Raw genomic sequence first — 26,776 nt, 5'->3', positions numbered from 1 at the left:
TCCGCTGCTGAGTGGAACTACAGCCAACTGGACCGTGAGGCTTTGGCTGAAGTAAAAAGGTTCCAGGAGTACCTATATGGCTGTGATTTCGAACTCATTACAGACTACAAACCGCTACTGGGCTTACTGGCTGGGGACCAACCTACTGCTTTGTCATTATCACCATGGTTGACCAGATAGACCATCTTTCTTGCTGCCTACTCCTACCATCTCATCCACCGACTAGGCTGCACTTTGGGACATGCCAACGCCTTGAGCCACCGCCTGCTGCCAGAACCTCTTGCTGACCCTACCCCCGAGATGCCAGTCCTTCTCATTTACTGCCTAGAGGCTGGTCCTGTCTCATCCAGTGACGTTGCCCATCACTCTGCAAAGGACTCCACCATCAAACAAATTTTGAACTGGGTGTAGAGGGTGTGGCCCAAGGGGGCTGTTGGTCTGAATTCAAAATGTACCATTATAAACATGATGAGTTATCTGTTGTAAATGGCTGTTTGCTATGGGAGGACCGGGTCGTTGTTCCACCCAAACTGCGCATTGCAGTATTAGAGGCTTTATACATAGGGCATCCTGGAGTTGTCAGGATGAAGTCTTTGGCTAGGAGTTACATGTGGTGTCATAACATGGACAGGGAGATCGAAGAATGGGTAGCTACCTGCACACCGTGCCAGGAATGCAGACCAGCTTCCCCAGAGGTGCCCACTAGGGAGTGAGAGTGACCTCAAGCACCGTGGTCTAGGGTTCACATTGATTTTGCTGGCCCAGTTCATGGCCAGACATTCCTCGTAGTTGTGGACACCTACTCGAAATGGCTAGAGGTAGTCCTGATGACGTCCACTATAGCAGAAGCGGTCATCAAGGTACTACAGAGACTTTTCTCCACACACGGCCTGCCAAACGTCTTGGTCTCTGACAATGTGCCCCAATTCACGGTCATGCAATTCGAGACCTTCTTAGCAGCTCAGGGAATCAGACATGTCCTTTTCGTGCCATTCCATCCGTTCTCCAATGGTCAGGCGGAGAGAATGGTGAGATCTATAAAAGAGGCCCTCTCTAGCATGGGCCTGAGAGATTGGCAAACACGGGTTGACCATTATCTGCTAATCCAACATATCACACTCAGTGCCACTACAGGGAGAAGCCCCTCTGAACTTCTCATGGGTCACCAGCTAAGGTCCCACTTAGACCAGCTACACCCAAACTATTCTGCCACATCGCCCCCGGACTCCACAAGCAAAATTCAGAAGTTGAGCATAGGGGATTCAGTTTACGCCCACAACTACGCCGGGGGAACTCTGTGGATTGCTGCCACAGTGATAGGCATCACCGGGCCTCACTCTTATCTTATAGAGCTCGAGGACGGTCGGAATTGGAGAAGGCACATTGACCAACTCCGTGGCTGCCTCTCCAACTCAACTCTTAGACAACCAGAGGTAACTCCTGCGCAAGTTAGCCAAAGCCCTACCCAAAGGGAGCAATACGCCACTCCTTCCACAGGCAGCTCAAGCCCGAGGGACCGGGAAACTTATCTGGTTGTGTTGCAGACCCGCAGGGTGCTCCGAGTGAACCAGCTCTAGAAGCTCCATCCGCGGCCTATGAAAGGTTCCAGGAGCTTCCACCAAGCGGAACTGTGGAGCAAACAGGTCTGTTCAACCTGCTCAAAAAACACCCTTCAACTGAACTGCGCAGGTCAGGCAGAGCTACCCAAAAGCCCGCCTACCTGCGTGACTCTGTGACTAGTAGGATTGTTCCATCTAAGAGGGGAGGGATGTTACATACTAGCTTCAACTACAGTGGTTTCTACTAAGGTCCTCAGTTCCGGTGAGAACAGAGGTTTAATTTCATTGGTCGAAGGGTCTGACAGCTCTCTATAAAAGGGATAAAAGCCTTCGCTGGATTGTTCTCACTTGTTGCATTTAATAAAGAGCTGTTGTTACCGTTAGCCTGTGTGTGCCTATCCATTACCCGATCTAACAAGGTATGTTGAATATTATATAAATATATATATACTTACACATTCCCATATTATTTCCTTTTCTCAGTTTCCGCCTCAAATGTCCTCTTTGGCCCAAAGCAGATAACTGGATTGGTGGAAGGTTCCGTGAGTATCAAATGTTTCTATCCTCCCACGAGTGTGAATATTCATTCCAGGAAGTACTGGTGCAGGGAATCAACAAGACGTTGTTACACCTTTATTTCATCTAATGGTTTTGTTCTCAAAGATTACAAAGACAGAGCCTCCATAACTGACTTTCCGGAGAATGGCATGTTCATCATAGAAATATCAGACCTGAGATTCAAAGATATGGGTCTATACAGATGTGGCATTGGTTTAAATGACTATGGATTGTCCTTTAAAGTCCAGCTGGAAGTTACTCAAGGTACTGTTTTCTAATCCTCTAGACTTTCTTAGATAATACATTAAGATTGCTAAATGTGGACCTTCCCTAGCAGAAATGTATTAGGTTTATTTAACCCATCTCAAAGAGAAATATATGAGATTTGTATAAATGAAAGGACCTTTTCTGTGGTCTCATCCCTACTTAATTTGTCAAAGCATTTTAAATAATAGTATTTTTATCTAGTTCACTGTTATATTGCTCAGTTTTATTGCAGTTATTTAATATTTCATGAATTGTATTATAGATTGAAACATCATACTTTTTAAATAAATGCACATTTAAGAATTTCTTAAAATAAATACACTTTGTGAAGATAATTGATCTGTATTATGTTTCCCCCTTTAATAAAAATGCATGTACTTTATAGCTTAATTCTAAGAAGACATTCTCTGAAAGAGCTACCTGACAAAATTGGTGTATGGGGAAAGGATTACAGCACAGTATAAACTTTAGTGGGTAGGGAGTAAAAATGTCTTCAAGTTTTCTGTTGCTTGCTACATTTGTTATGTCAAAAAGTAGACATAGAAATTTAAAATGTCTTTCAGTGATTTCTTTCCATACCACAATTGGGTATTGGGGGGCGGGGGGCACAAAATGTTCATATAGTCCGAGATATCATATTAATATATGTGTCAGACCTGTAAGCCATCTTTTCTTTTTGGACTTCAGGCCTGCCACACTTTCTCTTGTGGGAAACTGGGAAGGGGGGTTATGTGGAGTTGGGTGATGTGTAGTCATAATAACATTCTTCTCTGAAAGTCAAGGTCAACTTTGTCTCTGCACCTGGCCAGATCTGGATGGGAGGAATCTGTCTTCGTGGCAGTGAAAAATTGGACCATGTGATGAACTTGTGGGTGTTGGGGCAGTATCTTGAACTTTCAATTGAGTGGGGAAAACCTGGAGTGCCAACCAGGATTAAGAACTGCATGCATACATTTGTTCCTTCATATGCTCATTTACGTGTACACCATACCATATCCATATACTCATTGTACTAATAAAAGTATCATTCCTGCTCTTTCTCCCCCCCCCCCCTTAACAATTAGTCACATTGTGCTTTTATCACTAACAACGAAAACCTATGGGGAACTAGATTGTTTTGTTTTGTGTCATTAATTGCAACAGAAAAACAAGAGTCCATGCTGATCAGCTGGCCAGAGAGAAAAGTGGGCAAACACTGCTTTTGGAACAGCATTTTTCGTGACCAAGATCCACAAGCAGCTCCTTCATGCTAAGAGAATGAGCTCTATTTGTAGAGTGCCAAGTTAGGCACAGTTTACCAGGATCACTAAGTTTTGATAAAGCTTATGGTTTATCAAGCTACTTTGGATACTACTTATCTGTTATAGTTGTAGTTGTGGCTAAAATGCTAACATAAAATAAATAACTGTTAGTCAAAATGCTAATATAAACCATTGTGTGATATTGCAAGAAAACAGCATAAAGGAAGCAGAATAAATGCATCTAATGACTTCTCATTACTTTAATGCAGACCAAGTACCACCCGAGGAAGCACAACTTTATTATGCTGAGCAGCAAAAAACAGTGACCATGACCTGCAACTTTGGTGTGCAGTATGCAAGTTACAGGAAATACCTGTGCAAGATGACAAAGAGCAACTGTTACAATGTGATTGATACATATGGAAATGTGGAACCATCCTACTTAGGAAGAACTCTGTTGACCAATCTTGGTACACCTGGAGCTTTCAGTGTCATTGTGAGCCAGTTAAAGAAAGAAGATTCAGGTTTATATCTTTGTGGAGCTGGGAATTATGGAGCAGATGGAGAATCCAAAAAGTTAGATCTACATGTCTATGAAGGTAAGTGAAAGAACTCTTGGATTCCAAATCTGTCGCTACAAATAATTAACTGATTGAGAAAACAATTATAATAACATTTTTATAATTTTATGCTTATATTTCTATCTGTAGATGGATTGGCACCTAAACAACAGTCAGTGTTAAATGGAGTCCAGGGTGGCTCTGTGACTGTTGAATGTCATTATAATCCAAAAGAAAACAATACATTGAAATACTGGTGCAAGTGGAAAAAAAATGGATGTACTGAATTAATAAGCAATAAAGGCTTTGTGCTGGATTCCTATGAGGGAAGACTTATGATGCATGATGATCCAGAAAATGGCACATTCACTATCATACTGAACCAACTGCAAAAGGATGACATAGGCTATTACTGGTGTATGACTGATGGAAAATCGGAAAGGAAGTCCTCAGTAGAGCTGAAGATTGTAGAAGGTACTGCTTGGTGTAATGTATTTTAGGAATGTCCTTTGCCTAACTGATGAGTTCCTGCAAAAAATAAACCTAAGCCACCTCAACCATTCTCTTGGTTTTAAATAAGATATATTTACAGAGAAATGCTATTCCACATGATTAATATAAGGCCACCTGCTCAGGCAGCTAATTAAAAAAATCCAGCAAATTAAAACTTATTGCATCAAAGACAATTAGCACATTCAGACAATTAAAATGGATTCTCAGATGAGCATGTCCTTAAGACCTTTTGAAAGTCAGACTGGCTTGGGCTACCTGAATCTTTGGGGGTTGCTGTTCCAAACCCAGATGGAAAGTCAAAATAAACATAATAGAATAGAATAATAGAAATAATATGTAAGTGGTAAGCAGGAAGATGAGTCAGAAGGGGAAGTAACTCTTGTCCCCCTTGCTGCTATCCGAGCAAAAAGTTCTACTAGGTAGCTTGTCTTTGCTTTGAAGTATCATTACCCACTGTCCATGATTTTTATTCATTTCAAATTTAGCATTTAAAGATTTGTATAATAAATTAAAAATAAAATAACATATACATGTATATACATATATAAATACATTATTTATATCTACTGTAGCTTGCAGTACTCTTAAATCCTGTTGTTGTTTTGGTAGAAGACGCAGATAGAAACAGAAATTTAATTTGCTGTTGAAATACTGGGTACTGAAAGACTCTTTATATCTATGTCACCATTTCTCAACCAGGTAGCTTTCAGGTGGATTGGGAATACAAATTAATGCCTTTTAGCATTATAGATGTCTATAAATATATGTCTAAGTTACTACATTAGTTTGAAGAAGGGTAGACAGAGTTTTACCCAGTGCACCTCAGTGTCAGGCCAATAATTCTCAACTTTAAATTTCTTTATGTTTGATCAGGATGCATCCATAACCAAAATCCTTTCCCCATTTATTTTTATTTTTTAAGAAAATCAAGAAAAAAGTATAAACAGAGCCCTGCTGCACCCCCAGAAAGTGCCTTCCCACCCTCGCCACGACAACTGTAAACAATTCCACAATCTCTTCCCATAACCCATAACTTAACAATAAACCAATCAAATAAGTAATGTTCATCCAACTCCAGCAAAAGATCCAAAGATCCAAACAAAGCTGTAAGATTTTAATATAATTAACATATATATTTCACAATACACATCCCAACTTTTAAGCATAACAAAATCCTATTTAAAAGATATAAAGTGGTCCCAATATCCTAATATTAAAAAAACCTTAAAAACAGACTAAAAAAACTACTCCAATTTAATATGACAAAGAAAGATCATTTTTCCGAAAAGCAAGCTCCAATATACAACTTTCCAAATGCCAACTTATTCTGTTCAAATATATATTTCATGTATCTACTCTAACCCATCAGCACATCTACATTTCAGAAATGTGCAGCTTTTCTTTTGACTTCATATTATCTTTTATTGTTCTTTCCAAAATTCTTAATAAGATTATTACAAAAATAAGTACATAAAGGAAAAAAGCAAGAAAGACTTTTACATAGTGTCAAATGTAAGCAAATCCATATTTTCTAATCCCGGACAAAATTAACTGATTTAATAGTCCTTCTTCCTTCTATAAAGACCTTTCTAATCCATTCAGATGATTTTTGACTTTATTAGAAATTTCTTACCATTTTAAACAGTCTCATTTATAAATGCGGCAAACAGAAATTATTCCAGTTGTTTTCTAGGATTATGATTTTTATTTCCTTTTTAATTTTTAAAACCAAATTCTGTTTTCTTTTTATATCTGGTGACAATTTTTTTATTCAGAATATCATTTCTATTTTCCTCAAGTAAATTATTGCATATGTTTGTAACATCTTTGTTTGGGAAAAAAACTTTTCCAAGAAGACAATTACCGTATATACTCGAGTATAGGCCGACCCGAATATAAGCCGAGGCACCTAATTTTACCACAAAAAACTGGAAAAGTTATTGACTCGAGTATAAGCCTAGGGTGGGAAATGCAGCAGCTACCGGTAAATTTCAAAAATAAAAATAGATACCAATAATGTTTTTGAATATTTATTTCAAAAAAAACAGTAAACTAGCGGTGTATTCAATGAAATACTTCACTCACCTCATGATGCTGATGTCCCGCTGTGATGATGATGTCCCGTGCAGCCGCGGGAGCGATGTCCCGCCTCCTATGACACACGGCACAGTGATTCCTATCATTGGATCACTGTACCAGAGGAGGTGGGACATCGCTATGTGGCTGCTTGCCATAACAAGGAGGAGGTGGGACATCGTTGCAGAGCGGCAGGAGGGGGAGGAAGGGGAATCGTAAGACAGCCCTGCATTACATTAGAACGTGAGGAGGGGGGATGGTGCGGTGCGCGCTGCGCGGCAAACTGACACAGAGGGAGGGGAAACTCACAGGGGCACTGGGCCATTCACGAGTGTCACCCAGCGGCATGGCCCCGCCCCTTTTTCTCCTCCATTTTGGGCAAATTTTTCACTGACTCGAGTATAAGCCGAGGCGGTTTTTTTCAGCCCAAAAAGTGGGCTGAAAAACTAGGCTTATACTCGAGTATATACAGTAACTGGCTAACGGAGATTTAAATCAAGATTTCACAACACTTTACTATATCACAATGCAATGTGTGCAACTTACCATGTATGTCATTGTCCACCTTAATAACTAAGGTTTTCATATGAAAGATTCATGGGAACTACCATCTCTGTTAAATTAGTTAATTGGTGTTCTGACCCCCTCCGTATGGTGAGTCACGCCGACACAAGATTACTGCTAGACAATTTATTCACAGTAAATTAACACACTGACAAGACTTTGGCAACAACCCAGACTTCCACAGATAAGAAATACACATAGACCTTCACCAGCTTTAGTATAACAGTTGTGTCCTGCAAAAAAGTCTCCTCCCAAAGTCTCTTCTTATATACTCTCTTGGGAGGAGCCTTAATCACAACCACCTAGCCCCAATTGTCTTCTATATCTCCGTAGTTGCTGTCGGCGCTTATCTGCCCGTCTTTGCCTAGTGTCCGGGACCAACTCCCTTAGCTCCTCCCCACTGCTCCAGGGCCTAATGTCTTCACCACTGCTCCAGGGCCTGACGTCAGGGGCAAACTCCCTTTGGCTTTCACCGCCTCAGGCGCCTTCTGGTGGCCAACCAGCCTCTCAGGTCCCTGCTCGGAGTCTGAATCCTGTCCAGGGTCCTCCACATCTTCCAGAGTTGACTCATAGGGTCCCTTGCTATTGGAGTCTGTTTGCAGCTCCAACGGCTCCTCCTGGGCCACCACAAATTTCCTAATTCAAGTGTGACAGTTACCCATTGATTATGTGCCAAGGAAAGGCCGGCTAATTTCTGCTTGTATTATAGCTGTGTAGATTCAGTGGGTAAGGAAGCTGTATTATGTAGACAAGATAATCAATCATTTTAGTGGTGCTAAAAATCAAGCACTCTGTTTTCAAGTGTTTGGGAGGGGTTATTACACTTTTTTTTTTCTTTCTCCTGACACAGGACAACCTTCATTACTAACAAAGAAACAAGTTCGCGCTGTTGCTGGCTCCTCTCTGACTATATCATGCTCTTATCCATGCAAATATTTTACATATCAGAAATATTGGTGCAAATGGAAGAACACTGAATGTAAACCACTCATCTTATCTGAACAAAACCAGACCGGCTTGGTAGTTAGCTGTGACAAAGATAATAGAATTTTAACTTTGAGCTTTGACCAGGTGGCACCCACAGACCAAGGATGGTATTGGTGTGGTGTTAAACATGGACAGCAATATGGAGAAACAGCTGCATTGCAACTGCAAGTACAAGGAGGTGAGTCTAAACAACAGGGAACCAAATTAGATTATACCCATTCCAATTTTCAGCTGCACTTAGTCAAAGTCTTGTCAAAGTCTTGGAAGTTATTTCATGGCCACCAACATAGAACCGTTCCTTCTTTCTGGATGATATTCTCAACTTCCTTCTCTATGGCATAATTGTCTTCATTAGCTGACTTACGTAGTTTTAAAGAAATGCAGTGGCTCAGTGGCCAAGACTCTGAGCTTGTTGATCAGTTCGGCGATTCGAATCCCTAGCACTGCATAATGGAATGAGTTCCTGTTACTTGTCCCAGCTTCTGCCAACCTAGCTGTTCGGAAGCATATAAAAATACAAGTAGAAAAAATAGGAACCACCTTTGGTGGATGGTAACAGCGTTTTGTGTGCCTTTGTCGTTTAATCATGCCGGACAGGGCTGGCTCTTTGGCTTTGAAATGGAGATGAGCACCTCTCCCTAGAGTCGAGAACAATTAGCACATATATGTGAGGGGAACCTTTACTTATGAAAAAGAATATAACTTGAGTATGATCTCATTGATTTTTTTGCTGATTTTTTTTTCTTGGCTTTTCTGTTCTCATTTGCTTCTGGGTTACCAACTCCCCAAATACTCCAAAATAGTACTTCTAAATTTTGAAGAAGCATCCAGAATCAATGAAGACCCCAATGAAGAGATTGTCATTCCTGGAATAAATCCTGTTAATAGGAATTCTCCCTTAGACAAAGCCAATCAGGCAGCTGAAAGTGGAACTTCCTCAGGCAGGTAAGCTGCTTTGAAAATAATTAATAATGATTTATGAATGCATGCATATAAAGAATCAAAAGTATTTAAGCATCTCCATATAATTATTGGCTTAAATAATATTAACCAATAGAAAATTAATTTGCAATTCTGGAGAGCCAAAAATGATGTAAGAAGTGGCAGGTTCGGGTGTTTTAAGTGCTGGGTTATTGCAATTGCGCAGAAACACAATTCAGGAATTCATCTCATTTCTAGAAAATAAATATAACTAGTTTCAGGCAATCTCAGTCTTAATCAGATTTTTAAAGTCAATCCAAGTTTGTATCATGTTGGTTAAGCACTATGTTGCTCAACAGAATATTATCCAGGCAGGTAGCTATATACACCCAGAATTCCCTAGTATACATGACTGCTACTGAGACTAATGAAAAATAATGATCATAGCCTTCCCCCAGGTCTATACAGTATGTTATTTCATTCTGTACATCAGTGTGGACATATGTGGGTGTTGAAGGGTTTTTTCTGCAAACAAGGAAAACTACAATCAATCAAAAATTAAAAGCTAATTTTCCCAATCTCTTTCTTAGAGTCAAGATGGAAATATTAACATAAGAGAGCCTTGATGGAATGAAGTTCATTCCTATAGCATTACGTTCTAGAACTTCTTCACTGTCTTTCTGAAAAATATTATTAAGACTGTACTAATACTGTATATTTGCTATGCCAATTTTGCTTCTTTTCCAGCCATGGTGAAAATAAGAACTCTGTTGTTCTTCTTGCCACTTTGATCCCCTTTGGAATTGTGTTTCTGCTTCTCATCACTGCCTTTACCATAAAGAAGTTCAGATTATTTAGGCATTCTGGTGAGTATATACTAAATATAACCTCCTTGGAAACCATTTTAATTTCTATACTGATCGCTTTAGCATATTTTTGAGCATCAAATAGGGCAAAGAATGCTTTTACATATAGAAATAAAATTACAAGGTAAAAATTAGAAACTTTATAGTCTGGATTATAAATGTGCTATGGCTGAATAATTAAAAAAATTCTTTCATTCCAGAAATTTGTTCTATTTAATCTCCCTCCCTCCCTCCCTTTCCCCTCTCTCTCTCCTATTAAACCCAGAAAGAATGAATTAATGTTATCTGTGTTAGGGCTGTCACAGTTTATAGATTTATTTAGTGTGGTATTAGAAGAGCTTAGATTTAGTCCTAAAACCTTCTCTAACACACCTATGGATTGTGGCCCTTTAATTAATGGAACAATGCGAATACCAGGTTGTAAGCTTTTCTGACCCAAGCTGCATCTCTGGTAGCTCCTTCAAATAGTACTTCAATAAGATTTCAGCAATAAGACTACAATCTATATCAGCTTTTATCTTTTAGAATTAATACAGTATGAATATAGAATCTAAGGTGGAACAAATTGTGGTGAAATGTTCTTTTTCTTTTTATAGATCTTGTATCAGTTGGAAGCTACAGAACAAATATCAGCATGACAGAGTTTGAGAATGTGAGACAGTATGGGGCAAAAGACAATGCACAAATGGAAGAGTTTCATGAGACCCAAATGGGAAAGAAGGATGGTAATGCTATTCAAAATGTATTTTGATTGTGGTTTGATTAAGGTGACCAGATTTTCAGATTGGTAAAGAGGGACACCATTGACGGGGGTGGGAGGAGGAAGCTAGGCCGTGGCAGTTAGTGCCAGCCCGCGGCCTCGCTAGGGACGTCTGGTCACCTTAATTATACATATCCTCTCTCTCTCTATCCATCTGTCTGTCTGTCTATCTGCCTGCCTATCTGTCTATCTAGTTATGGTATCTCTCTGCCTCTCTCTCTCCTTCTGTCTGTCTATCTGCCTGCCTATCTGTCTATCTAGTTATGGTATCCCTCTCCCTCTCTCCCTCTCTCCCTCTCTCTCTCTCTCCGTCCATCTATCTGCCTGCCTACCTATCTCTCTCTCTTTCTCTCTATCCATCCGTCTATCTGCCTGCCTATCTGTCTATCTAGTTATGGTATCTCTCTCTCTCTCTCTCTCTCTCTCTCTCTCTCTCTCTCTCTCTCTCTCTCTCCCTCTCCCCTCCCTCCCTCATCTCATTATCATCTATCTCAGTGTTTCTCCACCTTGAAGACTTGAAAGTATGTGGACTTCTGGGAGTTGAAGTCCACACACTTTCAAGTCTCCGAGGTGGAGAAACACTGATCTATCTAATTAATATAATTATTTCTCCCTCTCTTTTTCACTCTCTCTCTCTCCCACGCACACATGCAAATGCATAGGGCAGCCCACATCACACACAGGTAATGCCGGGCGGCTTACAACATTATGATGCACACCCAAAGCAAATAGAATCAGGTGCCTGTGATCCCAACCCTCCTTTCCTGAGTGGGGAGGGACGTGGAACACTGAAAAACTCTTCTTGGTGGTGTCACTCTATGGGCTTTCACTTTCGCTTGTCCCCCCTTAACCTTTCCAAAGCCAAGCTTCATCCGATTCTAACCAATCCCAGCGCCTCTCGCATCTCTCCTTTGCAAGCGTCATCCTGTGCAGAGGGCTGGGATGGGAGCTGGAGTCCGATGCCACTGGCGATCTGGGGCTGCTGTAAGCAGGCGCGGGGCTTTGGGGGAGGGGGGATGCGCAAAGCCCCCTCCTCTAATGCTTCTGGCTCTTCTAAAGAAGAGGGGGAGGGCTTGTGCAGAAAGGAATCTTTCCTCTCCTCCCTGCACGCACCCCACTGATGCCCGCATCAGAGCTCGGGCGGGATTCAGGCAAAGGAAAGGACTTTTCTTTCGCCGGCATCAGAGCTCGGGCGAGCGAAAGCAAGTATTTTAATCAGTGGGCTGCACGCAGGGACGAATATCTCCTCTCCTCCCTGCACGCATCCCACTGATTAAAGTGCTTCCTCTGGCCCGCCAGATCTCTGCTGCGGGCGAAAGGGAGCTGGGAGGAGAGATTCCTCCCTGCACGCATCCCACTGAAAGCGCTTTAATCAGTGGGGTGCGTGCTGGGAGGAATCGCTTCTCTCCTCCTGGCACACACCTCCCTGCCTAAAGCGCTTCCTCTCGCCCGCCCGATCTTTGCTGCACATGAAAGAGAGCAGTTTAATCAGTGGTGTGCGTGCTGGGAGGACAGGAGAGATTCCTTCCAGCATGCACCCCACTGAAAGCGTGTGGATGGGCGGGGGACCGAGCGACAGCTGATGGGCTGGGGAGCGGGCAATGTTCCCTCTAATTTTTTTTCAGGGTGAGCGGAAAAGTATAGTGTTTGAACGGCACAGTTTCATGCCTGAGCACCTAAGAGAGCAACAGTTTGAACTTCTGTCTCGTCTGCTGGACATTTGCGCAACATTCCAAGCGCCAAGCACGAATTGTGAGCGAGGTTTCAGCCTGATGAATGCCAGGCATGAAAATGTGCTACTCAAACACTATACTTTTCCGCTCACCCTGAAAAAAAAAAGACTTCTGCTCAGCTTTTAGATCATTAGACTGGCTAGAGAGAGACATGGCACCAACAGGTCCTGGGTCCTGGCATTTTGCAGGCAACCTGTCCTCTCACATTCCTTTGGAATGCAACCCATCACATTTGAATTAGATTTTGCCAATTATCCTATTAAAAGATAATCCTATTATTCTAAAATATGACTAACTCGATATTAAAAATGTAAATATTTAATGCTGATAAATAATAGCAGTAATTGTTATTTAGTATGATTAAAATCAGTACTGATATATCAATATATCTATCAAAATTGACAATAAACACTAAAATAACAATACAAATATATAATGTGGAATATAAATGTAATAAATATAATATATAAATACAACATAAATGTAATAAAATAATTTATCATGAAACTCTCCCCCTTTAAAGTAATAAGATCAATTAAATAGTCTAGCAAGTTTGGACAATATGCTATATGTTATGTTACTTAAGAATATATATGCCTCAGAATTAGATACAACATCCACATCATTTCCAACTGAGTCAATAAAATGATATGCCATGCCAAAACTATTTTAAATAAAGATATGAAATTAATCAAGTATTGCATTTATTTTTCAAAATGAATGTAGAATTTTTTTTATTATTTAAGTTTTGTACCCTATCTTTTCTAACTAACGTTAACTTTAAAAACATGTTACATCAGACTACAATACAAGTAATTAAATGAAGACTAAAATAAGTGTTTTGGCATATTGAGCTTTTTATATTTCTTTCTAATATTGCTTCCTTAGTTGAGAACTTCCTCCTCAGCTTACTTACGCATTAACTGTTTGTTGCTTTTATGGCTTATTCATTCACTGCTCCATCTTCAGTTTTTTTCACAGGGGGCAGGGCTTCCTTCCTTCCTTCCTTCCACTCCTTTGGCCACCAATTTTGATCCAATTCTCATTCATTCTCATTCTCATTCTCATTCTCATTCTCATTCTCATTCTCATTCTCATTCTCATTCTCATTCTCATTCTCATTCTCTCTCTCTCTCTCTCTCTCTCTCTCTCACACACACACACACACACACACACACACACGTGTTCTTTGGGGGGGGTTGAATTACTCCGCCTCACTGCGCAAAGTCGGCTCAGCATGTGTTCGGCCCCTGCTTACGCCGAATCAAATCTGCAGCCGGCGGGACCATTTCAAAGCCGCCAGTCCTCTTGCTCCTTCTCCTTCACCGGCAAAGCAGTGGCGGTGGTGCCTCCCCCTCCGCTCGGAGCACCTCAGCTGGGCTCTGGGTTATCCCTGCCATCGCCTCCACCTCCGCCGCTTTCCTACTAGCTCCCGCGGCCTCAAAAACACGGCAGAGGAGGAAGGGGGAGGGATAACGCGGGAGCCAGCTCAGGTGCTCCGCGTGGAGAGAGAGGCACCACTGCCACGGGCGGCTCATCAAAACAAGTCTGGGGAGGTCCTTTGCAGGCGGCCAGTTCTAGCCGCCTGCAAAGGACTTCCCCACGTTTGCTTTGGTAGAAAGCTCTGCGCGGCAGTTAGAAATCTCTGCGCGGGGGTTTCTAGCGACGTGTGTGGCTGCGCAGGCGCGCACCTTAGAGGGAACAGTGGGAGCGGGACTTTTTGAAAACTGCGCGTGGTGCAGGACAAATTGTACAAAAGCGTGCCTGTCACGCTGAAAGCAGGATGTCTGGTCACCTTAGGTTTGATACTTACTAGCCAAATATAATTGTCACTTTGTCAGCAATGAAGTTACATTATTTTGCCAATTATAGAATTGATGCTACATGAAGTTTTATTTTTTCACATTCAATCTATCTTGTATTCTTTTCAGAGCATTCAGGCAGTCCTAAGGGTAAACCAAAGAGGGTAAGGACAAATTATATCATTTTGAGAGGACTATAATGGATTAATATTATTCATTTGTATGTTTATTTATTTGCTTTTAGAGCTTAAGATAGTATGCAGAGACTTTTCTCTATTAATGTCTTTCATATCATAGTCTCTTTTAGCAATACTTTGTCAAGCACAAACTTTCTTATGGTTGTCCCTAACATCAGAATTTTCTGTACTTTGGAGTAAAGTTGGCTATCTTTTTACTCAATTTTGAGAGAAATAAATGTCTTCTTGTTTCATAGTACTATTCTATCTCATCATAGTGATAGTTTTGGAGGTTGGATTAATTTATTCATTTATTAATCAAATTTACATAATACATCAATATCACCAGAAGGGACTCTGACCAACGTAGAAAAATCAATCAATGTTGGACCATTTAAAAAAGATTGCTATGTTATTTTTGTTTCATATATAATTCTACATTATAATTTTAAATGAACAGCTTATTTTATTTGATATTGTAAAACCTTCTCACAAACCTTTTGTAAGCCATATTGTTTGAAATATTGTACCAAGTATTGTAGACTGGAAGATACATAGTTTAGCAACAATTCCAGATTCAGTTCTGTTACTTGCTGGTTGAGCTGGGGAGAAAAATTGGATTGAAACTCTGAAAGTTGTTTCTCAGTAGTGTCAATAATGGGTTAAATAAACCAATGATCTCATACAGTTTAGATTCCTAATATTGTAGGAATTAATTGCATATGACATTAAGTATAATGAATATTAGCATGAAATTATAGCATTAAAGTTTAGGCTTAAATATAATTATTAGTATTTAAGGCAGCCATACTGGCTGATTTGTAGAGCTGAGATTACATACCTGGAGAATATCCAGTTTGGGGATGACTGTTTTAAAAAGCAGATGACAATTTTGGTTAGGTTCCTTATAACGTTATCCTCAGGCGCCATGAAAATAATGCTGGGATTTCTATTCATTTTAGGGTTCTAAAGAGGAAGCTGAAATGGCTTACACAACATTCCTGCTTCAGTCAGAAAACATTTCTTCTCAAGTATCCTCAGACCAATCATCTGGATAATCTCATTTGGGAGACCTCTGCAGATCAGTGAAAACTAATTATGCCTTAATGATTGAAGACAGATCATGACTGGAATCAGCAAACATATTCTTATACTCATTTTGATAATTTCTCAGATAATTTCAGTGTCATCACAACTTATCCAATTACACACTTCTGAGTCTGATATATTGGTTTAAGAATTAAACAGCTTTACTCAAATTGAACAATAACCTTCTTAATCTTAAAAATATAACCAACTGTGTTTTGAAATGATATTCAGAAGTTTTGCATATGTGATTTGGTTGTCTTCCTATAAAAGGCAGAAATTCTACAGATCCTAATGGTAATGTGTTTTCATAAAATACTGGGTTAATCAGGGGGCGAAGAAGGATTCCACTCTCTCCCCATTAGATTAACCCAAGATTAAGTATACCGTATTTACTCTGGAAAGCTCATCAAATTATCTCTCTTTTTTCATTTTGACAACTTTATTCTGATGTCTATAGGTAGAGCAATAATAGCTAGTGGTCTAAGTACATTTCAGGACAGGACAGGGATTTTAATCACCTGACTCTAGCTCTAGCGCACCCTAGACCTTCATCTGGGAGAAAGGAAGACAATGAAAGCAATGGCTTCACCTCTGGGCTGGGCTTCACATCTAAACCATTGATCTTTTGATGCAAGGCAGTAAAATTGATTAAAATGTAATCCTGAATTAGTTGCACATTTTGTATGTGTGTGTGTGTGTGTGTGTGTATGCATACATACATATACACACATACATACATACATTCATACATATACACCCACACATACATATACACATGCACATATATACTGTATATCCATTAATAGTAGCAGACACAGCAACAATTACACCTATAATACAATAAGACTATGGTTGAATAGGGGTCTCCAATGAATGCCCTCTCTTTGGCCCTTTTACAATTTTACAAAGGCTCAGGCGACAATACACTTAAAAACTCCATTGATACCAAATATTAGAATGCTTTAAGTGTAAATATATTTAAGAATGGGACAACCTAGAAAAAACCCTGAGCAACAGGCAGAATTAAATCTCTTACTTTAAACTAAATCCCAAGAACTAAATAAAGTAGACTCACTGCTACATCTGAAAAACAGAAAAAGCCCAAGCACAAAAGTGCAATAAGAATAAAATAAAAAATATATTTGTTTTGTGTGTTTTATTGTGCAAATTAACAGCCTGAGTATTTCCATGATGACTGCAGGATGTCAGCTGGGTAGTCTGCAGGCCCTCTGCAGATAGTTGTAATTTTGCAACCATCTCCATCAGACAAAAGTGCTTAATAAATTATTAACTGGGTGTACTAAAATATTCCGCATTCACGACAATGAATTTGATTAAAACCATGTAGAATAATCATCCTCCTATAGATATTTTCAAGTCAAAACTGAAAGCAAAAGCATTTGTTACTGATTATGATCCCTGAATCCTAAGTGATCCTCTGCTGAATTTAGCTATTGATGTGCTTTCGAATTTTTTTTTTAAAAAAAACAATGAACCATCTTTTGTAATGCTAATGATTTCATTTGATCATTATGGAATAAATGAGTTGAAGACACATATAATGTTTATTATGTTATGATTTCATCAATAAATATTTAATGAAGCATTTGAGTGTGACAGTTGAGTTTATCTTTATTAGCGGCTTTAAAACATAATTCCAAATACCACAACTCTCGTTCATGTTTCTCACATGAGGAAGAGAAAGAGAGAAGAATATAGCAAGATATAGAATTTTAAAGCACATGGAGACCATTTGTTTTCTTTAGTGTGTAGAGTCATAGTAATTAATTGCCCTCAAATTTTCATATCATTACTAACCATAGTAAGCCAATATAGTTCAGATTTTGGAGATACATTATATATAATCACTGCTAATTCAGTTTCTTTCTCCTGAGCAATATTGAGACAACATTGAATGAAAAAAATGTAATGTATTTCTTGTACAATTGTAAAGAGATATGTTTTGCCATCATTAATTTTAGAACTTTTATTAAGTTATAAACTTAATTAACTACAATAATAACATTAATACAACCTAAAAGAAAGAAGAATGGAAAAAAGTGAAAGATGCAAAAGAAAAGAAAAAAGAATGTAGAAAATAGGAAAAAAAAATATAGCAGAGAGAAAAAATTAAAGCCTTCAACACAAGTATAAACATGTTAATAATGCTTTGCTTCCCTCTATTCACATCAATAACTCTTCATTCATATCCCACCTCTTATATATAGGCAAATCCATAAGACATAATCTTTTTAGTCCCAGTGTCAGCAGAAATTTCATTAAGGGTTACTAGAAATAATATATTTTAACTTTGATCAAATAAATTAATTATAAATTTGTTCATTCCTAACAGTTTTAATTGCTAGTTCATTTAAATAACGTTGCTAGAATCTGATATAATTTCTTCTTAGTTCCTTCTCACAAGATTCTTCAAAGCTTTACCAAGCATCTTTTGTAAATCTAGCATAAAAGAATTACCCAGGTAACTCTCTTGGTTTCTTATTTGCATTTACATTTTGATTTTTAAAACATCAACTAGTTTCTCTTCAGTGACGTGCGGTGAGGGATACCGTTGGTGAGGCAAGAGTGCGGCAGCGGCGAGAAGCAACGTCCCCGCTGCTGTGTACGACAGGTGTCTCTCGTTTATGATGGACATAAACGCAAGATGCCTGTCGGACACAGAGGTGGGGGTGTTGCTTCTTGCTGCTGCCGCGCTCTGCCGCCTCGCCCCCCGCCTCCTCTGTCCCCACTGACATTCTTGGGAGCAGGTTGGGTGGCTGGCTGGCTGGGAGGAGAAGAGTGGTGAGTCTTTGTGCCGGCTGGCCAGCCAGGCAGGGAGCAGGTTGGGTGGGAGTGCTGGCTGGCTGGCTGGCTGGGAGAAGAGCGGCGAGTCTTTGTGCCAGCCGGCCGGCCGGCCAAGCAAGGAGCAGGTCGGGTGGGGGTGAGTGGCTGGCTGGCTGGGAGAAGAGCGGTGAGTCCCTCCCCAGCCAGCCACAAGGGCTCACCGCTCTTCTCCTCCTCATCCTCCTCATCCTCCCCGCTCGGTGCTGGGCTGGCTGCAGAAGAAATGGCGGCTGGTGAAAGAAAAACCTCTCCAGAATCACCCTTGCACTTGCGCAGTCGCTCAAGTGCAAGACATGATTCGCTGCTCTCAGATCAGGAGGCGGGAGAATCAGTGCCTCTTTTGCATATTAAATCTTTTGCTTTTTAACTCCGCCTTAACTTTTAAAAGGCGAAAAATTCCTTAAGCAAAAGAGGCTCCGAGTTCTCTGGCCTCCTCCTAGTTAACACCGAGAGCAGACACCAAGCCACTGTGACTTGAAATCTGGTAGCAACTATCCTGGCTTTAATTCATTAAAAAAAATATTTAAAACTCTTTCCTTTCTCTCAGGAGACTGGGGAGGCTCCGCCTCCCTTGCCTCTAGTGACTGCACGTCCCTGTTTCTCTTGTACATCTAGTACAAGGGTATCAAACTCACCTTGTCACAATGTCATCTTGTGATGTATTGCAACTTTCCCCCCTTCACTAAAATGGGGGTGGCTGTGGCTAGCGTGTGATGCTTCTGGGCACAGGCCGCGTGTTTGACACCCCTGGTCTAGTGTGACAACCTTTTCCATGCCATTCTCATAAACTTCCATTTTTAGATCTGTGATCATGTCTGCCACGACATCTGTGCCATGTCAAATAGAATTTGTTCCTCATCTGCCATTTTTTTCTAAAACATAATTTGTATACAGTCTATCCATAGAAGCAAATATCAGTATTGAAATTGTTGATATTCACTTCTAATTTAACTTTTCCAAAGTGTCCTTCAATATTTTCAATGTTAAAATGTTTTATCCATCCCAGTTAAGTAATGGTTAATCAGTCTTATATATGTTTTTCCTTTAACTAACATCTTTAGTTCCCTCCAAGCCTGTAAAATCTCTGTAAATCTCTTTCCTTCTATAAGATTTGTTTACAAAAGTTATATAATTGGATCTACAAACTGCAACTAGAAGTGGAAGTGGAAACAATAGGTGATCCAGATAAACTGGTTCATAGATTTATAGGGTTGAAAGAGATTTTGAAGATCTTCTAGTTCAGCCTCTTGTCCAAGACAGAAATTTGCATACTATCTCAGACATGACTAATTTTTTTTTGTAAAACTATGATACAGATATGACTCCAGAAGGCAGATTGTCCCTCTGCTTAGTAGCACACACAGTCAAGAAATCTTCATTTAACATTTGGATCTCCCTTTTGTAAAGTTTCCAACCATTCGTTCTTATGCTACCTTTGGGTGTTATATTCTCTTCAAATGTTAAAGACTAGAAAAAAATAGAAAAAAAAATATTTTAAGAAGTAAAATATTCTTTGTAATAAGTACAGGGAAATTAATACTTTCCTACCTCTTATGCAGTTAGACTAAGGTGACCAGATTTTCAGATTGGTAAAGAGGGACACCATTGACCCGGGGGGGGGGGGGGGGGGCTTGATTAATTTTTTTTTTATGGAGCAACAAAAATTTTCATACAATGCAAAAATAGTATTGTAATATTTTTTTATTTCAACATAACTACAATTAACAAATATAATACATTTATTTACATTTATATTTATTAAATGTATTTACAAAAATTATGTACAGTATTATTTTATTCTTTGGCATATTTCTCACTTGAGTGAATTTTTTTTAGTAGATTGCTGTCGTTGTTTAAAAGGTCATGAAATTTTTCACAAGTATTTGTTAAATTATATTTCACACATAAAATGGCTTTCAAAGTCTCAACACTTAATTGTGATTTTTCTGATGTCCACACTTTATTTACCATAGAAAAAACGTGTTCAGTCGCAGCAGACTATTTAAAAAAAGATTCTATCCAAAATACAAAATACCAGCTGCAGTTATTCACTTAAGAACTGTGCCAAGAAAGGTGGTATAATGGGCTTAGTGACCAGTTACAATGGCATTGAAAAAAGTGATGGAGGCCATTTTTCACACTTAACGACCATTTTCACACTTAGCAACCGTTGCAGCATCCTCATGGTCACACGATCAAAATTTTGATGTTTGGCAACAGATTCGTATTTATGATGGTTTCAGTGTCCTGGGGTCATATAATCACCTTTTAACAAAGAACAATGGGGAAACCAGATTCACTTATGTTACTAACTTATCAGTTGCAGTTATTCACTTAAGAACTGTGGCAAGAAAGGTGGTATAAGGGGCTTAGTGACCAGTTACAATGGCATTGGAAAAAGTGATGGAGGCCATTTTTCACACTTAACGACCATTTTCACACTTAGCAACCGTTGCAGCATCCTCATGGTCACACGATCAAAATTTTGATGTTTGGCAACAGATTCATATTTATGATGGTTTCAGTGTCCTGGGGTCATATAATCACCTTTTGACAAGCGAGGCAGTGAGCTGGCAGTAGCTGCCGTGGCCTAGCCTTCCCAAGGGAAGGCCTTCCCTAACCGAGCAAGGCTGTGGGCTGGCTGGCAGTAGCTGCCGTGGCCTAGCCTTTCCCTCCGCCCCCTCTCTCCACACCTGCTTAGTGACCCTAGCCTTGTAGTCCCTCCACAGTCCAGTGTCTTACCTGTTCCTGCTGCCTCTCTGCCTGCCTGCTCCCTGTTGCTTCCTGTTGCTGCGAGGATCCATTGCATCGGAGTTCTTCTGATTCTGCCTGCTGGTGAGTGAGCTGGGTTTTTTTTCTTTTCTTTTTTTAGTCAGCAGAACTCCAATGCGATGGATCCTCGAAGCGATGGATGGAAGCAACAGGGAGCAGGCAGGCAGAGAGGCAGCAGCTTCAGAAACAGGTAAGACACTGGACTTGACTGTGGATGGACAACAAGGCTAGGGTCACTAAGCAGGTATGGCGGGGGGGAAGGCTAGGCCACGGCAGCTCCTGCCAGCCAGCCCGCAGCCTTGCTAGGCTAGGAAGGCCTTCCCTTGGGAAGGCTAGTCCACGGCAGCTACTGCCAGCCCGCGGCCTCGCTAGGGAAGGCCTTCCCTTGCGAAGGCTAGGCCGCCGCCGCCCACCCGAAGCCTCCCGAGTCCCACCACCGGAGTTGCTTACCTGAAGCAGCAGAAGGCGAAGGCAAAATGGAAGACTCGAGCAGCGTGAAACTTTTAAACTTAAACTTTTCCGCCCCCAGCCCGCTCACTGATTGGCTGGAGTCTGGACTCCAGCCAATCAGTGAGCAGCAGGCTGGGCTGCCTTAGTCCGAATGGGTGGGGGAGCAAGCGAGCAAGCTGCAATGCGGCAAAAATGGGAGAGCAAGTGAGTGAGCGAGAAGGCGCCAAAATTAAAAATGAAGAATTGGGACATTTTGATAACGACGCGGGACCCGGGACAAATTGCAGAAAATCGTGACTGTTCCACCAAAATTCGGGGCATCTGGTCACCTTAGACATAATTCTATGTCTTTCCATAATACTGAATTTGTCCAATCATAAATCCAAAAATTGTTGTCATTTTTGTCCACATATTGACATATTTTGTCCACTGACAGACAGACCAACAGACGGATGGATACAGATATAGATATACAGATATAGATGTGTTGCATTTGTGCTGATAAGTAAATAAAGGGAGACTAGTATAGATCTATTTCAAGCTATTTAGCTCTCATCAGCTAGCCATACCAGGCTAGCCAGGGGTTGTGACACAATACATAGATATAGATATAAAAATCAGGTTTAAAATACAAAGCTATTTTTATAATAGTATATGCATACATTTATACATGCATATATACATACATTACACACACACAGAGACACACAATATTTTTATATATTGATTTTATAAATGTTTATATTCCTTCCTCTAACTATCTTTATCTTGATCCAGATTAAGATTAAGATCCTGACCAAGATTAATCTAGACCATGTTCCTTACGAACAATCTAATTCTGGATCCTGTATTCAGGATCCAGAATATTTTTTTCTGTTATGATTTGATTTCACAAATTTAAACAGTTTCCATATGTAAAAACAGTGAAATGAGTCAATCCTTTATGGCCTGAAGAACAATAAGAAAAGACTCAGGAGCCCAAGGAGCCAAAGAAAAAAAAAAAAACCCCGAACAGAACAACCCCACCCACCACCTACAGTTTTAAATTACAGCTGAAGTCATTTCCTGAGATTCACTCCATGGGAGAAAAATTGTGTGGGTGAACAGTGTAGAAGGTTTATAAATAGAATTGCTTTAAGGACTTTCTACCTTCCCTAATCTTTAGCCTTTTCTTTCACTTAAATACATATGTCAAGGATAATTAGTGTTATTGTCTAGTCCCTGATCTGCCAGGGGCCTGAGAGGAACAGATCCATCTTCTTGAATGGAAAGTTTCCCAACAGGTGTGGTGATCTCTCTGTTCCTCTCCAGTATTGCTTCATTTAAAGTTTCAATAAAGACAGGCAGCAAAAACAAGCCACCATACATATGTAATGCAGTGGTGGGTTCCTATTGATTTGGACCGGTTCAGCTGAACTACTAGTGGTTTGGCTGCCTGGGTTGCTGGAACCAGCAGTGACCCAGGCCTGTCATGCCCTCGAACCAGTTATCCTGGCGGCGCTGTAATACCTCTATCTTGATTTTTGCTTCTGCGCATGTGCAGAACAATTTTTATTCCACTGTGCATGCGTGCACAGTGCATATTAAGTGTGCGTGTGGGTGTGGTGTGCCCACAAGCCAACCTGCAGTAGTGACTGCCAGAACCCACCCCTGATCTAATGAGTTATATTTGAATGGCTTACCATTTGTGTTGTTGTGTTCAATGTTGACCTGCTTTGATCTTGTGGACTTAGAATGCCTCCATCCAATAAGATGTGCCAAAACAACAGAAGAAGTCATAAAAATATTGGTGTTGCTGGTAATCTGCTTATATCTACTGTGTTTCCATGAAAATATGATAGGGTCTTATTTTCTTTTTACCTACAAAATATGGCTTGGGCTTTATTATGGGGCGAGGGTTTATTGTTTTGGGGTTGCTCAAATGGTTGTGGGCCAGCTGCCTGCAGAGTGTACAACCATAGACCGTGTGCCCAGAGCAGCCACTGCTGAAAGACTCAGGTTGGAAGCCGCAGAAAAAGCCAGGCTGGGATGGCGGTGGCGATGGCGGTGCCCTGGCTCCGTAATGAGAGCTGGGCCATGCATCATGAGGTTGGGAGGTGGGTGAGCGAGAGCGGAACAGCCGCTTGTGCAACCCCCCTTTCCAACCATGCAGAGCACCATTCACATTTGGCATTTGGAAGGTGCCAAGTCATGGGAGCCGGGCAGTGGTGAACAGGCGCTCACGCAGCGTGGTGATACCTCTAGGTCAGTGAATGATGCTGTGCCTGGCTGCAAAGGGGGTTTGCTGGGTGGCTGCTCATGAGCATGGATGCTTCATGGTTGTTATGTTGTGCTGCTGCAACAGCGCAATACAGCCATTCACCCATGAGCTGTGCCCGGCTCTTTGGGAGCCCACTCGCAAGAGAGCAGCCACCTGACAATCCCCCTCTTCAGCTGGGCACAGCGCTGCTCACTAACCTAGAAGGTGCCAAACAATGCGATCACCTTTGCTGTCCCCCATATTCCCATGGCTTGGCACCCTTGGGATACTGCTAGGTTAGTGAGTGGTGCTCTGCCTGGCCAGAAGTGGGGGGGGGGGGGCATATATTTTTGCCCACCAGAAAAATGTGGCATGGCTGTATTATGAGGACATGTCATCCTATTTGCTTGATTCTGTAGAACTCAAACAGCATGTAGTATCCCTGTCTCCTATTTTCTCTGCAAAACAACTCCCTTCTGAAGTAGGCAGAGAGGGAATGACTGGTCCCAAGTCATCCAATCACTGTCTTTCATCCTCATTGTCCATTGATTGACAACATCTCAGGTTTATGTATTAGTGCAGCTAATGTGTGAAACAACAAAGTAATATAATGAAGGCAAAAAGGAACTAGTTAAGAAATATGTAATTGTTCCTAGGGTGAGTATATTAACTCATAAAAGATGGAGAAGCAAATATGCAAAAATGAAATAAAGATCCACCCTCTGCAATCCTACTTCAGTTGGTAGAAATGCCACAGATGCAGCTGTTCTATTGCTATTGGAAAGAATGAGGCTAGTGGTGATGATGAAAGTCTTCAGTCTTTCTGGACCAAAGGTCATCCACATGTGTTTTGAAAAGAAGCCACAGCCTTTTTGTTGCAGCCTTAAGGCAAGAGCCTATTATGACGAAATGCAACTTGCTTGGGACCTTCCCAGAGTGAACAAAAGTTTAGGGTTGTGCAATCATATCTAACTCCTGCATGACAGGTGATTTCTAGACTTACAGGAAGTGAAGAACATCACTAGACTTCTGCTGAATCAGATGTAAACTCCAACTAATTGAGCATCCTTTTTCCGCAGCATCCAGACACATTGGGAACTCACAAATAGTGGTTTTTCTTCTGGTAACCATAGGGCTGAGTAATAACCAGCTTCTGAGCCAAAGACATTCCTAACACTACCAAGGTCAGATGTATTCCCTTCTTCGGGAAAAAAAAACCCATATACCAGGGGTGTCAAACTGGTAGCTCGCAGGCCGGATGCAACACATGCAGGCCCTGCCCACCCCAGCTCCACAAAGGCATAAAACGTTGAGATATGTCACGTGACGTCACATGATGCGATCAAATTTGACACCCTTGCCATATAGCATTGACTAATTCTTATTTTTCAGAGCGTTAGTAAATCAACAATCACTTTATTGTTAGCATTGGGACCAACTTCTGTGGAATTGCAAAGGAAAATCATCTTTCACCTGTTGACCACTTACAATAAAATCTGTTTTCTCAAAGTCCCAAATCTTAATTCAAATATTAATATCAAGAATTTGATTGTAGTTAGGAAGCAACACATAAAAACACAAGCCAGAAGTAACATGCATATTCATATTAACCCAATTGGGTGGAAAGTTATTTTTTGCTTATTCACTATTATTATTAGGTCTCAGGTTTTTCTTTAACATTAATTAATATTATATCTTAAAGTTTGAATATGATCATATCTCTTTTTGGATTATTAATAATGCACTTGTATGACTAGGTTCATTCCACATGCTAAAGCATAATCTGATTTCTTGGTTTAACTTAATATATTCTGTGAAACCAACCTCTCAGTTTCCACACCTTACTTTTGTGTGCTATTTGAATCTAAGCAACCATGGTTTGTGTAACAAAACATGGTTAAACAATGATTTGTGACAATGTGTGAATCCAATCCATGTGATATTTTTGTTAAAGTTCACCTTACATATATTAGATCTGGGGAGCAAAAATCTGAGAACTAGTGAATAGTAACAAAGTCATTCAAAAAACATTTTGAATTGCCATAATATGTTCTACCCTGTAGTTCTAAATTATTTTCAGGAATATAAATATACACATTAAATACATTATTATACACCTCTATGTCTTTATATTGTGTGGATCACTTTGCTTGTTATGTATTTGCAACATGCCATACAAATGATTTTTTTCTTTTTACCCACCTCCACTTCTGTGCAAGATATAATAGACACAAATATTTTTTATTTTAGTCGTAGGAAACATTATGTATAATAGAGTCTCCTTTGGCTAGATTGGAGGCATACAGATTTGCTTAATAAATAAATAACTAAATAATTTTATAACACATAATGTTATTGACAAGCAGTATAGACCCTTTTCTTGTTTGCGTGTGTGTATGTATTATAAGTGCAAGAAAAAAAACTTCTAGAAAATAGAAGAAATAGATTTAAATGTGAATGACAACCATATTTTAAAGGTAGCTTTAAAAAAATGCAATAAAATAAAATAAATCAGCATGTTGGAATTTTTTTATCAGTTTAAAATATGTTGCAAAGATAAATTAGTGTTTAAATTAGGTCATTGTGCAATAATTACTGTAATCATTATAACTAGTATTACACAAATTTTAAACAGGAAAACATTTTAAAAATTGTCTCAGTTATGAAATTTATCAAATTTATCAAATTATATTAAAACTACAATGTTTGGATTGAAGAGACCCAAACCATGGATGTGGTACAAATATGTGATTATAATTCCAAAACATATTGTTACCAAATGATAGGTAATTCCTCACT

General features: G+C 40.1%; 1 protein-coding gene across 4 annotated transcripts in view; it reads left to right on the top strand.

Annotated features, from left to right (window-relative positions):
• The window catches only part of LOC116509245 (polymeric immunoglobulin receptor-like), a 44,259-nt gene extending 26,981 nt beyond the window's left edge, over nt 1–17,278 (top strand). For all 4 annotated transcript variants that reach the window (XM_032218319.1, XM_032218323.1, XM_032218322.1 and 1 more), the window contains exons 3-11: nt 2,043–2,381; nt 3,895–4,224; nt 4,336–4,659; nt 8,189–8,503; nt 9,129–9,270; nt 9,994–10,112; nt 10,709–10,837; nt 14,537–14,571; nt 15,546–17,278. In XM_032218319.1, the coding sequence (XP_032074210.1) occupies nt 2,043–2,381; nt 3,895–4,224; nt 4,336–4,659; nt 8,189–8,503; nt 9,129–9,270; nt 9,994–10,112; nt 10,709–10,837; nt 14,537–14,571; nt 15,546–15,641 (1,829 nt within the window). In that variant the 3' untranslated portion in view covers nt 15,642–17,278. The remainder of the gene's footprint in view (nt 1–2,042; nt 2,382–3,894; nt 4,225–4,335; nt 4,660–8,188; nt 8,504–9,128; nt 9,271–9,993; nt 10,113–10,708; nt 10,838–14,536; nt 14,572–15,545) is intronic.
• Nucleotides 17,279–26,776: the final 9,498 nt, after the last annotated feature.

Source organism: Thamnophis elegans, chromosome 5 (assembly GCF_009769535.1).
Source record: "Thamnophis elegans isolate rThaEle1 chromosome 5, rThaEle1.pri, whole genome shotgun sequence".
In the NCBI taxonomy this organism is placed as follows: Eukaryota; Metazoa; Chordata; class Lepidosauria; order Squamata; family Colubridae; genus Thamnophis; species Thamnophis elegans.
Note: the sequence above shows the minus strand (reverse complement) of the source record. Positions and strands in the feature narration are given on the sequence as shown.